At 41.5% G+C, this 16,672-nt stretch overlaps 1 protein-coding gene across 3 annotated transcripts in view; it reads right to left on the reverse strand.

The window, feature by feature from the left end:
• PTPN1 (protein tyrosine phosphatase non-receptor type 1) overlaps window positions 1–10,057 on the reverse strand; it is a 46,497-nt gene extending 36,440 nt beyond the window's left edge. Inside the window, exon 1 of one of the 3 annotated variants that reach the window (XM_054845163.1) lies at window positions 9,834–10,057. In XM_054845163.1, coding sequence (XP_054701138.1) covers window positions 9,834–9,995 — 162 coding nt within the window. In that variant the 5' untranslated portion in view covers window positions 9,996–10,057. The remainder of the gene's footprint in view (window positions 1–9,833) is intronic. The other 2 variants (XM_054845164.1, XM_054845165.1) reach the window with 2 other exon arrangements.
• Window positions 10,058–16,672: the final 6,615 nt, after the last annotated feature.

Consider the following 16,672-nt stretch of genomic DNA (forward strand, 5'->3'; position numbering starts at 1 on the left):
ACAAGCTTTAAAAAGACTTGTAAGATTAGAACTCCACTAATGCTCTCATGCGGGCTAATAAATCCAGTAACTTAGCAGCTGTAAAGATTTTACATATTTTCAACCTCCTGTTCCAGTCTTTCACCTCTACTGAAAACGAGACAAGTCTGATGGACATACAACAAACAAGGTCCAGAACCTGGGGTCCCTTTTCCTGAGCCTGCCTCTAGAGAGGACAGCTGACCGCCTCGGGGTTTTGACCCTCGGGCTGCTCAGACCCCCTGTTTCCCCAAGCCGCAGCCACCCACGCTCACACCCACTCTGCCTCTGCCAACCCAAGCCAGACTGCCACACGCTCTTTCATAGCCCAGCTGTCTGTTAATAGGTGTCATTATCAGAGTGATTACTGTAGAAAAATGGAAGGCAATTGCTGTCTAAAGGGAAATTATTAATGAGCCATCTATGTAATATTGCTGACTGGCAAATCAACCAACCAATCCCCCCAAGTCAATACTGCATTTTTCAATATGCTACCAATTCAACCACAGCTAATGCTATAACATGAAAGGATAAAAAGGGCAAGTTCGTTGGTTCACAACTCATGTTGTCCTTCACATATTTACTATACTAGTTTTGAAACAGTACAGAGGCAGATCTGGTCTGGTCACAAAACACTTCAGGCCAATTCTAAGAAGATATCAATACTGGGAATGAAAACACTGTACAAGGTGCAACAAGATTCTTGTTCATGTCATCCTACAGACACTGCTGAGCACTGCCCAGTTCTAGGCAGCAACTGCGATTTATTGTGAAAATTCTCCATTGTCGGAAGTTTAAGAAACAAGTGACAATGTTGCTTTCCAGTTTAATTAAACTATAAAGGGAGTAAACAAAAACATTTTGTAGAGTTGGGTAGCTGTCCACTCCCCCATCCTTTGCTGGTTAAAACTCGTCCCCATTTTTCTTCAATTTCTGGAAATATTCAGAAAATTTTAAAAATGTGGCTACATGTATTTTGGCTGTTCAATAAGCTATGTAGCATTTTTCCAGTTCTTGCTCCAATGACCCACTCTCTCCTCCTTTGCAAAAGAAGATCCTCTTACTAAAACCTCTTGCTTAGGTCAGAGTCCTGTTTTTCCAGTGGTTCCCACCTTCAGTCATTTACACCTGCACAATGCAGAGCAAGGACATACAGTTCTACGTAAAGATGGCAGAGGTTTAGTCCTACTTCAAGCAGCTGCAATGACTGTGCAGAAGACAGTGGGAAGAGGCCCTACACAGTATAATGGAATTGAGCTCTTCTGAACTAGTATGGGTTATTTTTCCTGTCAGAGAAAGGAAGTATACTCTTCCTTAGTTGAAGATGCATTTTTAAAATAGATTTCACATTTTACTTCCTGCGATCACATTAAAAGGTCACACTGTTTACGCTACTGTAACCTGTTACTGTGGGATTAGAGATTATATAAACAAGCAATTCTCATTCAAATGTGCACAAGGGAAGAAGGTTATGAGAACATTCCTCTTTATGTGTAGAACACTTGTTCTTGTTCCAAATAAATATAAAGAATCTGAGAAACAGAGTGTCTTTTGTAGAACAGCTCACAGCATCAAGTACTTGATGAATCAAGCACTTCACAGAAGAAGCATAAAATTCTAGGAACCTGAGATACAAGAAAAAGCACCTGAAAGATCACGACAGATACTTTAAGTTCAAAATACTGCTATTTAGTATCATTTTTAGCAAGCAATTATTTTAGTCCAAAAAAGCATAGCAAGCTTTCTTCCCAGAGGGCACAGTGACCTCTCTGTCTGCAGTGAGATCTGCATAGCTCTACACTCGCCACTGGTACAGCACGGGAGTTTTTCTATAATTGCATATATGGCAGAATGCAAAACCTGCTTTGTTGTTGCTTTATTTCTACTTATGTAGAAACTGTTTTAATCTTCTTCTAAGTACAGGAAAAAGACTGCACCACATGACTCAAATCTGATTCAACAATCTCTTAACAATTGGCGAGACAAGTAAATCTTCATCATTGATCCCTTCACCCTCAGTGCTGAACCATGTTCCCAAAGCATCAACAACCAGCGAGAGCTGAGACAACTATGGAACTACTAAAAGGCCTGGATCCTAACGCAGAAGGAAAGAAGATGTCCTATACACAAAGTAGAAATCCAGTTTCAGTCCCTAACAATGCAACAGGCCTTTAATGTATCAGTGTGCTACTTAGGTACATCCACCATGAGATTACTGCTGGATCCAGTGGAAAGGTTTTTTTCTCTATCTACTTTCATTCATGAAAGACATGGTCAACTAGGAAGCAGGACTGTCCAAATATTTTTTCATTCCAGAGGTTAACAAATCAGCAACTAAATAAGGTACGTGTTCAGTATCAGTGACACCAAAAAAAATTCTGCTTAAAAGCATAGTACAATTTATCATGCCAACAAGGACAGTTAGGAGACAGAAAGACAGTGTATGTTAAAAACAAAAGAAAAAATACCAAAAACCACACACAATTTGGGAGGAATCACATCTGACTTAGTGTTGATGATAAATATTCGGACTTGAAAAATATAGAGACTCTAGCTACAATGGTTAAAAACACAGATCTCTTGGGTAAGCTGGCTGTATTTATGTTGCTTCCACAAGCAGTTGTCCTTTACCAACTCATTAGTCTAGTACTTATGAATGCAAAATCAGTAATTTATGGAAATAATGTATTTACCAGCCCATATTTTAGGATAAAGTATTGTGCAAAGTGAAAGCATATGGAAACAGAACCTATAGAAGTAGAAATAAGAAAAAAAAATGAATTAAAACCCTTTCCAAATGTTTCATATTATGCTACCTCATTTTCCTTCCCACAAAACATCAGATTTTTCAATGCTGTCCTATGAACCTTTTTTCGTAAATGTAGAAAGCACAAACACAATTTGAAAGTAGATCAGCTATCACTATTAGAAGAATCACATGAATTTCCAAGAATCACTTTTATCACTTTTTCTTAGTATAATATGGCAGGCAAGCTGTTGAATCTTAGCAGTGTTTTGCGTGGGTGAGAGAAAAAGCACATCTAAATTCACAGGGTTCGGTAGAAAATGAATTGGCATCTGTACTACACGTTCTACAAAGTGAACACACAAAGGCATTTTGATGCTGTATTATAGTGCCTCTCCCAGCCAAACCAGCAAGGGCATGTCTACTGGCATCAGAAAGATAAACAAAAAAATGTTTCTTGTGCAAATCAACATGAAACAAGTTGACCAATGACTAAGAAAAAAAAAAAATTCAATGGTAAGTGCTGTAAACATCAAAGCTTATAGATCAGATCAAGTTTATATTATTAATTCTGAACATTGAAGAGAATCTGTTTCTACATTTTCATAAACTTGCTTCTTTTAGGAAAATTGCAGACGTTCACGAGGGCTGCTTTCCTCTGACAGTCACGCTGTACGCACTTTTACAGAGATACAGATACAAACGTTCTAGTCTAGTCTAATATTTTTAAAATAACAAAGTTTTATATTTATGTAATTCTGTAGAATGCCTGAACACTGACAGTACTTCAGATCAGCACTGAAGATGATACAAAACCTTAGGCAATCCTCTAATGTTTGTCTTGTATCTCAGTTTATACTAACCTTTTTCCAAATCAGTATTCCAGAAATAACCAGAATTAAGTAAACTTTAATATGAAATCCTCACTCAGGAACATTCTAACTAATCACTCCAGCTAAGGGGTTGGGGGTTTTTTGTTTCTTTTGTTAATTTGTTAGACTTATGGCACAATATTCAATTTTCAAGTATTTATCAATTTGTTGTTAATAAGCCTCCTACTCAACTCACATTTTGAAAAACTTTCACTCTGTGCAGAGAACTTATCCCTTCCACTGCTGGACAACAGGCCTCTGTTTTAAAAGAAAACAAAATTGCAAGAAAGACTATGGTCACAAGAGAAAACGCTGAATTGCTTGAAGCATTACAGGAGCTGAGCTTTTTGTCACACAGTGCTAACCTAATTTGCAGGTACTTAAAAAAACCCAAACCAGCAAAACGAAACAAAACCCAAACCCAAATACTACTAGAAAACTACTTAATATATTATGAGTAACAGAATACTGATACTGCATGCATGTTTTTTGGTTCCTTCTCTTCTGTGTTACAAAAGACATTAAAGTAATTTTGTGGTTTAAAAAAAAAAAAAAGCGCTAACGCTTTACTGAATATAAGTGTCATTTTGCATATGGTGAGACTAAAGAAAAAACAAGTTTATTTGACTATCAGAAACCAAATTCAGTGGCATATCTGGTGACTGAAACAACCCACCCAATTCTCACATTCACTGGAGTACAAGCGATAGCATGACTTCAAGCTTTTACCCCTTTTTTATATTTTTTCCTTTTGTTTGTAAACTCTTTCCTCCTCCATTTTCTTTTAATTAAAAGATGTAAACTTTGAATCATACATGAATTCTGAATTTTAAGGAATCAGTTAGTATCCTCAGATATTTAGCGAGGCCAAATTCACAGTCCAAATAGATTATCATATCATGCTAGTGACACTGATCTAAAACCTGAGAATTCCTGTTTACAAGAAAGTAGCAGTGATATTTCAGTGTAAACCATGACTTAGAAAGTCTCAGCTAAAGAAAATACTTGGAGAAAGTCCATTTGCAAGGCAAGTATTACAAGAAAAGATTTCTTTTAATGTTTAGTAACTATAGGATGAACTGTTAGTTCAAACCTATCCAGAAAATTTAGAAAGTTATTTTAGTTTCAAAATACTTAGTCTACCACTACCACATTTTATTCTCTACTTACAAGGGCTATTTCTATTTGAATTTAACATCATTTGGCATGTGCCCAACACTGCCTTCTCCTTAACTGTCAGTTTCCTTCTATATATGTATGTACCCTTAGAGCAGGCAGAGAAGGGAAGAGTAACGTGGAAGAACACACTAAAACCATAAAAACCTTCTGAAGGTGCTCAGAAGCAGGTGTAGCAACCATCTGCACGTTGTATGATTTCTAGATTTTTCACAAATGATATCCCCTTAACAGTAAGCCATAACAGGCTCTATTTTCAATGTTCTACTTACGGTAGTGCTATCACAGAAGAGTTTGATTCAAGTACTTAGATTTTAAACTCGGAAAAACAAGCAAATCTAAGCGGCTCAGTAGCTCCATATAATGGGACTTGCAAAATCTCACATCTGCCATCAGTAGATACAACTGGTCTTGATCCGAAAAAGTTAGTACAACTAACCGATGCAGCAGAGAGCCCTGAAACATGCTCAACAGCACAAAACATACTATCATTTGCAACTGAAAGTAAACTCGCATTTTTCACGGCAAGGACATCGACTTTGTAAGCCACACAGATACCTCATCATTGTTAGCCTCTCCCACACTTGTATCAAGATTCAGTGGCTGTATAGCACTGGAAAACATGGAATATCTTTAGCTGTACTGAAGGAAAAAAGTCTCCCTGCAACTATCAGTTCTAAACTAGCTTTCCATAACCAGAGCCAATTAAGCTAAGCCTCAAATGAATCAACATAGCGTGAGTTAAGAAGTGGCAAGGCATGCATGCAGAGACCTGCATTTTCAAGTAGCAAGAACTGGCAGAATAGAGCACAAAGATGCATTTATAATAAGTCATGCTCATGCCACAATTTATCTGCTGCAAAGAGGCTGAAAGTATTTTAGTACCAGAGCAACCCAAATGCTTATAGACTGCAGCAGCACAGTCTCAATGCTCCCTGCAGCTTATAAACCGAAAACACTAGAACTTCCTGTTCATTTACTCTAAATACACAACACAACCACACTATAAGTCTACAGGGTCAGCCATTTGACAGTTTACTTTCAACATTAAAATGTATCTACATATTCTACAAATAGTCTTCCAGAGACAGTAAATACATAAAAACTTCCCATGCCTTTTCGCTCTTCACAGAGATAGCCAAAATGTCCATGGTAGCTTTGTATCTTCCTCCCATAATCTGGGTAAAGCTTATTAACTTACATAGTTTGTAGTATTTTGGTTTGGCTTAAAGAGGTTTGGAAAGAAAAAAAAAAGGTAACATTCACATTAATATTAGTTTTAAATACCCTCAAAAATTAATACAGAAACTGAGAAGTTATGTGTCTCTTACATGCCTCAAACCAAACTGTAACTGCACTTCAGCTTTCCAGAGTGCACACGGCAGTATAGTTAGCGTTGTTTTCCATATACTCACTTCCAAAAGCATTTGAAAATCTAGACTATACCCAGTTCATTCTTATTTTATATTTTACTGACTATAAAAATTAGAAAAGAGCGTACATTTTAGTTTAATTTTGCTACCTTCACATGGAAAACTCTGTATGAGCTGTCCCCATAGATGTTCCCGTAAAACTGAGTGCCAGCTCTGCCTCCATCCATATTGTATGGCATTTCTAGTTGAGTGATAGATCAGTAAATAATTCAGAGGTATCTTTACTGTTACTGATAAGCACATCAAAGTTAATATCATTAGCCAACATACTAAAGTCAACATATCTCATTTATGTAAACAGAAGAAGCAACTCTACCTGTATTTGAGGGTTGTGTTTTTAAGATACTATCTCATTCTATCACCATGTGCAAGAAGTTAGAAACTAAAATACATCCTAAAATTCTGACAGACTTCTGCATATAAAATTACTATTAAAATCTGATATTGCACTCACTGTGAGCAAATGAAAATTCAATGTTCCTTTGATATTCTGGACAAGTATCCATATCTTTTTCTCCCCTGCTCTAACAGCAAGCCCATACCGTGCTTTTCTTAGCTTTGGGCTATTGCTTTTTTGTTGTGACATCTCCAGAGTGAATGCTTTTCATTCCTATTGATACTTCTAATGATATTAATGCAGGGTGCGTATCACTCACCCTTAAGCATTTGTTTTCTGTTGCATACCTTTACCACAGTATCACATTGCAAAGCTCACATTTAATCTGCTGTCCATTTTCCTTTAACTTAGTGTTTTATGGAAGAGGACTTTAATTTGAATTGGTATCTCTTTTGCTTAGATCAGGTCTCATTTTTATTCATTATCTTCTAAGGATGTTTCTCTACAATACAAACAATGGCCAGAACCAGACCAGACCTTTTTAATCTATTGGGTTTCTGAACAACCTTTACAGGATCTCATGGCTCATAGTTCTTAGAGCAAGTAAATCTAGATGAAAGTAAAGGACAGTACTGGGTATTTAAAAAACAAACAAAAAAACCCCAACAAAAACCAACAAAACATAGAGAACTTCATCAGTGTTCAACCTGTTTTGACCAGCTACAGCAGAGAATAATTTCATTAAACATACAGTGGCCCAGACATGATTGTCACAAATACCTACACAAGGTCTTAATTTTGAAATGTTTTTGTTTCCATCCTGTGATTATTTATGCTTTAAAAAAAAAAAAAATCTAAATTTTATTTTTTTCAGAACTGTACTATTATCACAGCTGAACATAGCTTCCCCTGGTCCAAAAAAAAAAAAAAAGCTTGGACAATTTTAACCCTTCAAAGTCATGTGGCACCCAGACAAGTCTCCTTGTAGCCATCCTTCCAATTAGCTTCACCTCCCTGTAGCATTCATAATTCCTCCCCTAGATGTCGTGCAGTTCTGTATCTCTAGATAATAGATTTAGCCAAGAAACAAGAAGTGACTGTAGTATATTGGATTATGCTTCATTTGGAATACTGGTGAACATTTTTGGATTTTAGCAGTTAACAATCATAACACCTAGATATACTAGAAGCCTGTGGTACAATTAACTTGGGAAGACTTTTTTCTGCATCAATAACATACATTATTCTACTTACTCTACTTATTCTTCAGGCAGAGATTGGTATTTGTAAGAAAACTGCATTGTTAATGTCACAGCCCAGGCATCAAACGCACAGATTACAGTGAAGTACACTGTTCTTCCAGATGTACACTATCTGCCAAGTTGTCATTTTCAACAGCTGATACTTAAAAGCAGGATGCAGTTGAGAAACTGAGTTACATGACATAGATGCACATACCTACTAATCAATCTTAAGGAAGAAAAAAACAAAACCAAGCAAAACCCCCACCTCTCGTGCTTGTCAATAGTTGGATGCAAATCAAAGAATCACTTTAGTCTTTTTTTTTTTTGAGTTCAATTTTATTCCTCAATCAAACCTCGTGTTGTGCCAGAGTCTGGCTACTGAGTCACATCATTCAAAGAAAGTAGGACAAAAATATCACTGAATGTTGATCCTACATTGAAAATATGCCACAGTCCCTCATTCTCCTTATACATTTCACTTCTGTAATTAAGTTGTACCCATAGAAATATACCACCTGCATTTACAGAGCTATATTACTCAAAATCATTTCCTGAGCACTAAGCCTGCAACATACCAAATCATCTTTAGCAAAAACATAACGTCATATATGCACATGACTTTCTACTGATACAGTTAGCAAGCACTGAAACTCTGCAGGAAATGAAATACTCTAACAAAAAATGGACCTTCTGAAAAGCACGCTCAAAATTTAATGCTTATTCTCTAATGCAAAACAACTGGAGATATTCACCCTGCAAGCTACTACTTTTAAACTTGCCTGCTATGAATCTGAAACTGGAGTTAATTTATTTCGCTTTTATAAAACTCCACTCCTACTTTTAAATGGCTATTTCCAGAGAAATCCTTAGTGAAAGGGAAGCAAAGCCAAACTTCTATGTTGCAGATATGAACTTAAAACTCATTAGTTTATGCAATACACCAGCTTAAACATTCAAATGGATTTTACAGTAATGCTACCTGATCTGACTGAACACATCCACCCAACCATTCATGTACTGTATCTTCTCTTAAACTTCATTTTGGATAAATGCGCAAAGAACTTTTTAAAGAGAAAAGTCCTACTTTCTGTTGCTTGTATGCGTGAAGCTGGATCCAGTCTCACCAAATATTCTTACAAGCATTCATGTTTGCCACACGTTTTTTAAAATGTCACAAAAATCTAAATGCAATAAACGAAATAATAAAAAATAGCACCAGGTAATTGCACAAGTATTACTAACAAGCTGTTTTCAGGCTCTGTTCTATTATTAAAGTGACTGAAAAGCTAGCTGCATGCAATGCTGCCCATCACTGGTTTTCTGTTAAAAAAAAAAAAAAAAAGACAGACAAATACGATACTTAGACCTACTTCCCCAAGGTTAGGAAGGGGGCAGTTTTAAAAGGTTACTGAGAATTTCCCCCATTCTTCGCTCCAGGCGGAGCTGGAGCGAGAGCAGGAGCCTGGCTGAGGGCTCTCGCAGGGGACTCTGCTCCCGGGCTCGCTCGGCAGAGCGGGGGGCTGCCCTGCTCCCGCCCCGGACAGGCCCGCAGAGGCACGGGAGCGCAGCAGCACGCCCCCCCGGCCCCGGAGCGGGGTCCCCTGGCACAGCCTCCGGCACTCCCCCCCACCGCGAGCCCCGGCGGGAAGGAGGCGAGGGGCTTTGCTCCGCGGGGGAGAGGCGCTGCCTCGGGGGTCAGAGCGGGGCCTCCCTCTGCACCCTCCGCGCCGGGCCAAGGGGGAAGGAGGGCACGGCGGGGCGGGGGCGGCCCGCGGCTTGTTGCGGGAGGGAAGCGGGGAAGGGGGAAGGGAAAGCTCCGACCCGGGGAGAGGGGAGGCGGAGAGCAGCGCTGCCCTCGCAGGGCCCTCGGCAGCTGGGGCACACGCACGCCCCGGGTGCGGGGGGGTGGGCAGAACCAGGCGGCAGCAGCGAGAGGGCGAGGGAAGGGGCGCTCCCCTCTCAGCGCCCGAGCTGGGGGCAGAGCCGGGCCGGGCGGCTGCCCCTCACCTGGTAGATGGCGGCCCAGCTGGCGGCCTGGTCGAGCCGGTGGAACTCCTTCTCGATCTCCATGGCGGGGACGCCGCGCCAGGCCTGGCCCCCCAGCGCCGCTCCCGCCCGCCGCTCCGGCAGCTCCGGCTGCTCCAGAGGCCGCGGCTGCCCGCTCTGCATGTCACCCCTCCCTGCTCCCCGCCGGAACTACGCAGCCCGCCCCGGCGACGCGACGTCCGGGGCGGCTGCGGGGCGGCGGGAGAGGGGGCGCGCGGGCGGCGCGCGGCGCCAACGGTCTGTAACGGTCGCGGCGGGCGCGAGCGCCCTGGCGGGGGGGGGGGGGGGGGCGGGCCGTGGGGGGCCGCTGCCCGCCCGAGTCAGCCGGGGAAGCGGCGCCTTCCTCCCGCGGGGCGCGGGGTGCCGCCGTTCCCTCGGCGCCCTGAGGCGGCAGCCCGGCGGAGCGCTGCTACTGGCGGCAAACGGGGCGGGCTCGGGTGCCTCGTCCCCTCAGCACTCGCGCCGCCAGCCCGGCCGTCCCGCCCGGGGCCGCACTGACAGGTAGGGCGGCCCCGGCAGGGCTGAGGGGCCGGAGGTTGGAGGTGGCCGCGGGGAGCCCCGGCTTGCGCTCGGCAACGGGAGCTGGCTGGGGAAACGGCAGACGGAGCCATTGGTTGGCGGTCTTCGGGCCCCAGGCTGGCGTCTTCTGGTTTCTGAGCCGTGAGGAAGGGCTCGGATCGTGTTTAAAAGCTCTTCGTCTGCGGCAGCAGGGTCAGAAGTGCTTGAAAATCCTCATGCGGCCATCTGAGTGCAGAGAAAGGGCTGTAAGGCAAAGGGCGGTCTGGCAGCCGGTGCCTGATCCGGCCGGGCAGAGTACATGGATGTATGTGTGTGTGCTCACTTCAGAGATGGGTAAGACAACTGTGTTCTCTCTCTCTGTAGTCAGAAGATGGAGAGTTCCTTTTTTGCTCTTAGACAGTCTGCAAAATGAAATGTATTTCTGTCAGTTGTCCCATGCCCTTTGATTTAAAGGAAAGTGTGATGTGACAAGCTCCAAATGGAGTTTGATGGTCTGCCCTCGGCTCTTGGATTACTGCTCTGAAATGGCCGTTACTATCAAGATGCTGTAGTCCTATCCCAGGAGGTAAACATTTGTCATTCTATCTCACCCTTCTCATAAGGCAATGCCGAATGACGTTGAAGCGTACATATTTCTTATTAGAGAGCCAGCATCTTTCTTCCCAAGCTTCAAGAGCAGACGTTCCAAACATATGGACATAGTTATCCCATGTATGATACTAGAGCACGCTTTGTTTCCAAACCAAGGAATTCTACTCCTCATGTCAGCCAGCTTCTGTTTGTTAGATTACTGTTGCTCAGGCTTTTAGAGCATACTACTACTTCTGAGGGCTCGTGCAGGCTTAGCGTACCTGGTATCTGCATGAATGCTGACCCAAAATAAGGTTATGAGAGTGGGTTTGTACGATCAATATTTTTCATGAGTAAATTTGATTAGAAATACCCTAAGCACAGCATGGATTGAAGGCAGCGAGAGCAATAAAGTTCCCAACAGGCAAGATGTCTTAATGTCAGGGAAGACAGAAGTATTTCATAGCTTAGCTGCAGCCCTTGCACCACTTAGCTGTTTTTGCTAGAGGAAGCTTTTCCACTGCTTTTCCTAATCATTCTACTGTGCAGTCTTTGGAAGAGCTCCCTTTCAGTGTGCGGCCCCAGAATAGCACCCTCCTCGAGACTCGTTTATTAGGCTGCTTAGGCACAAATGGATGCTCTCTGAGAAGAGAGGACTAGTCAGAGATGTGAGCTGAGGGGCCCAGAATTTTGGGGGAGGGTTAATAGTAATGCCAACAGTAAAGCCAAGCTGTGGAAAGAGTCTTAATAGGATAAATGACTTAACCTAGGTAAACAATGAAACATTATTCTCTAGTCAGCTGCTGCATGTGGCATAGAGGCATTAGCAGATGGTATTAAAAAGATTTTTTGCCTTTCTTACTGCATAGGCTTTCTCTTGACCTCATTTTTGGAACTAGGCAGATCAGTATTAGTCCCATGAATGAAAGGGTTTCCACCTATTGAGACCTGCTTCCATATTACTAAAAGCGAAAGATGGAGGACTGCATCTTCTCTCCTAATCTGGCTGCTCTGAGACGATATCCCTATTTTGAGTCCTTATTTTGGTGAATTTTTAACCTACTGGATCTGGGGACATAAAGACAAATTTAACAGCTTTGCTGCTTTCCCCTTTCCCTGTTATTTCAGGGTCACAAATTATGAACACGTGGGGAGTCTTGCTGTGTTCAGTGATTCCATACTGAGAGATGAGGCTTTATGATGTCGCCAAAGAGTAGTTCTGTGGATGGCCATTTTTCATGCAGGCATAAACCTGACCCTACCTAAAAGAGGTCAATTTGCGATGCTATGACTAAATGCAACTGAATTACTGCTGTGCATAAGCATTTCATACAGGAAGGTAGCATACGGTCTTTTATGCTTATTTCACCTGAATGGGCATAATAAATAAAATCAGTAGTACAAGTTCTTCGGTCAACGATTCATCAGAAATGTATTCTTCTAAGTGTGTACTGTTATTGCAGAAATAATTGCCTTGAATGACAAAAAATTATATATTGCCCTGAACAAATTCATGTTCAGCTGAAGATTTCACAGAGTAACCCAGAAAAGAAGAGATTCTAAAAATCGCCAGTGTATGTTAAATTTCTTCATAAATCTCTGTCTATCACAGTTGGCCAGTAACTTTTTAAAATGTGTCGATCTGGTTCAGTGAATGATTTTGTTAAGTAACTGGAAATTTTGGAGTGGATAGACTACATTATAAATATTTGCTTTTACCTATATATGCTTATACAAAAGAAGTAAACGATTTGCAGCAGTGATACACATTGTGACTCCTATTTCAGAAAAGCGCAGCTAATTGGTGCATATGCTATTGAATTCTTTTGACTTTATTTTTATGTACAATTTCAGCAATAGTACATGTAATGACATCCATAGCTAAAAAACTGAGACTCTTACAATCTGCAGTTAGGTACTAGTTTATGTTAAATAATGAGCTTCATCTCTTTGGCACCTTGTGGTGCTACAGCAACGTAAAGGGCAGGTAGACCACTTCATGGAACCATCAAGTACATTTTGAAGGTGAGAATTCTGGAATTCCTCCAGCTGAGTAGGGGAGAGCACCCCGCCTTTTTCTTTGTAACTGTTGTAGGGGTTTGTGGTAATTTTTTTTGTCCTCTTATGTACAGTAGGCTCTAGCTACCCACAAAACAACATAAAACAGCCTGGCCTTGAGTTTAAAAGTGAACATTAGCAGAACAATTAAACTAACTTTGTTATCTTTCATTCATTTGAAACCCATAAAATGACTTTTTCAGTCTAATCACGTTGAAGTATTTAATTTGTCTTTCTGCTAACAATATTCAGCATTTTGAGATGACCTAGTTTAAAACAGCCAATGTCATAAATCTCCATTAAAGTGTCTGCAAATACGATACATGTTGTTCCTTCACTCTTTGATTTTTGAATGCAACTTTATAGTTACATTAAGCTAGTTCTAGCAGGCTGCATCTCCAGTGTACAACTGGGAAGCTTGTCATTGACGTTCAACACACTTAATGCTATTGCGCTGCATCCACATCTCTTTAGCAGAGATATAATCTCGTGTGAAACAGAGCTTGGACTTGGATCTTCTAGTATGTCCTTTTGGTGTTACCTCTCAGTCATTCCTCGATCTCATTTTCTCTTTTGTTGTAGTCAAGCATTCAGGATTGTAACTGTGGAAAGTTCAGTTCTGTCTTGATTTTCCTCTCACTAATATTACAACATCACACGAGGCTCTAACGATTCACATGTTATACCTTGGTTATTTTGGAGTACCTGTAAGCTCATGAGCAAAATCCAGTGCAATTGGGCATTGTCGTAGGGTGCAAATAGACTGGTTTGCTTCTGATTTTGTTCTGATATTAGCATCAGTTTTAATGTGATAAAATTATTCTTGATTTATATTACTGTATGCAAGATCAGGATCAAGCCAGGTATATTTTAACTTGGTATGACTTCTCTAGTACAAATGTACATTAGCTTGTAATTTTTTAATACTAAGGTTATGTACATAAATTAATATTCAGGCTCACCTAACTTTAAAGCTCCCTGAAGAGGTAAGCAGTTAAGAATGGATCTTACAAAAGATCGCATGCTTGGTGGAGACTGAGGATGAGAGACTACAGTAGGAAGTAGCAGGAACAGGAAACTGTTAAATATTTTAGTTCATATATTTCTGAGAGGCTTAGGCATCTAAGTCAATGGTTCAGGAAAGTATGTATCTCTGAATTCGCAGATCTGAGCCACCTTCAGGAGTGAGATGCACAAGCCAGATGACCTTTTTTATAGAAAGAAGAAAATGTAAGTAACATGGGTTAAGGGCAAAATTACTACAGCCCAAGTCTTAGGGAACTCATCGGAAAGGACAGTCAGATTCTGGTCCTGCTGGTGGTGAATGTCTGTGCAAAACAGTTTCACATATGTAAGGGAGGCTGAAAGATCTCCACGCCAGACTCTGTGACCTCGTGGTTAGGGCACTGCCGAGTTGCGCAAGATGTGTTTCATAGAATCACAGACTAGTTTGGGTTGGAAGGGGCCTTAAAGCCCACCTAGTTCCAACCCTCCTGCCATGGGCAGGGACACCCTTCACTAGCCCAGGTTGCCCAAAGCCCCATCCAACCTGGCCTTGAACACTTCCAGGGATGGGACATCCACAGCTTCTCTGGGCAACCTGTGCCAGGGCCTCACCACCCTCACAGGGAAGAATTTTTCCTCAGGCAGAGGCAAGAGTTGAATGCAGGTCTGCCACATCCTGGTGTAGTAAGAGATCTAATGACTGAGGTATTAGTTGGAAGGTGATTCCCATCCGCAGCTCCTTAGTTTTCAGAATGTGGTCTACTGGTGCTTTGAGTATGTCTTCAGGACCAAGTTTTTCAAGGACTGTTACTGTACGGAAACTATTTGTGAGCTGGAGGCTTAGACTAAAGAGAAATCCTGATTTATGCAATTGTGTCAAAACTGAGGGAATTTTGTGCAGGTAGAGAATTTTAGACTTAGTTTTAGGCTGGTGACCTAAGATACCATGTAATCTAGCAAAGAATTCTTATTGTACTAGGCACTGCACAGAGACACTGTAATAGGATGCTGGTGTCAGAAACCGTTCACAATTTATCAGAGAAGATGCAATGAAATGACTTGGCTATTGTGGCTCGGACAGTGGTAGAACCAGAGCGTCAAACTTCAGTCTGGCTTGTGACCCTGTATCCTCTCTGTCCGTCTCAAATCAAAGGAATCCTTTTCCTGTATCTGGCTGTTCTGATGCCTGTCTCTTTATGCCAAGATAGAAGAACAAGCATTTGCTGGGAAGAGGATACTGAAATAAACTCTTACCAAAAATCTCACCACAGAGAGGGTCAATAGAAAAGTTGAATTAATCAATGAATCTCAGTTAAAAAAAAGTATTTGCACAGTTGGTTGGTACTAAATTCTTAGAAAACTATACAGGGTAGGATGGTGGGGAGAGGAGTAGTATGTCTGGAATTCCTGCCGGTGTCCTTATCCTGCAGTACCAAATAAGCCCCCTACGAGAAAAGGAGAGAGGATTCTAAAATTATCTGGCTTAATGGACAGTGATCTCCCTGTGATGTGGAAGTCATATGGGAACTAATTAGAATTTTGCTCTTTATGAAAGACCAGGAAGCAGGATGACTGTTTCTGCAATGACTAATACCTTTTGCATTTAGAAGCAAAGATGCTTCCAGTTATTTCTTAACATCTCCTTCAGATCAGGGGATGAGAATGTGTTCATTCATAGCTAGAGAAATAGACACTTAAATATTCACACACAAGAGTGTTCAACTGTAGGGAAGAAAGACTTCTTTATTACAGCTTAATATTGAATTTGTTGGGGAGGATGCTTGAAATCTTTTTAATGAGGACAGCTTTTTTCCGAAACATGTTAGGAGACATAGCATCACTTCACGGCAGAGTAATCCCTCTGTAATCTACGTGAAGTAAGTGGTCCACATGACCTTGTCTCCTAATGAGAACAGATGAAACTCTAGAGGCTGGGCTTTGTGCTAAAGAGGAGATAAACCGAGGATAGTGGGAGTACAAGAGTGTGAGAAGCTAAACTGCAGTTTGTCAGTGTGCAATGGAAAATTTCAGCCGATATACAGATACCAAAAATCCTTGCTCCAAAGCAGTTCAGGATTGAGATTATGAGAGATGGCCTTAAACCCTAAATGCTACAGAATAACTGAAGTTCTGCTGCAATGAAGTATCTTGGTGATGGACGCAGCGCAATGCAAAATGAAGTCCTTGGTGGAAGGAGAAGAGTGCAGCGATGGAGAAGAATGGCACATGGGTTCACACGGTTCAGGTACCCAGTCCTACGGAGAATCAGCATCTTCATGGATGGCTGGGAAAGGGGGCCAACATGGAAGTGGCCTGGTTTGCTAGACCCTTCGTTGCCTAATCAGCTAGACAGCAGTAGCAGTCATCAGGGGTTGGTTTCACTTTCGTTGGTGTGTAGAGGTGGCTTCACGGGGAGCTTTACAGGAACTGGACAGTTTTGCACAATGATTGGGACCAACCTGACATGGGATTTCAGCAGGATCAGGAACCAAAGAAGCTTCAGAGTGGAAAGTGAGGATAGATAATAGTCACGAAAAGGAGCTGAAGATAGAAAAAAAAAAAATATATATTTCTGATGGCAAAGATCAAAACTGGATTTAAAAGCAACGATTTTCTGAGGAACGACAATCACGTTCCCACAGTGCGGG

This window comes from Grus americana, chromosome 17 (assembly GCF_028858705.1).
Source record: "Grus americana isolate bGruAme1 chromosome 17, bGruAme1.mat, whole genome shotgun sequence".
Classification (NCBI taxonomy): Eukaryota; Metazoa; Chordata; class Aves; order Gruiformes; family Gruidae; genus Grus; species Grus americana.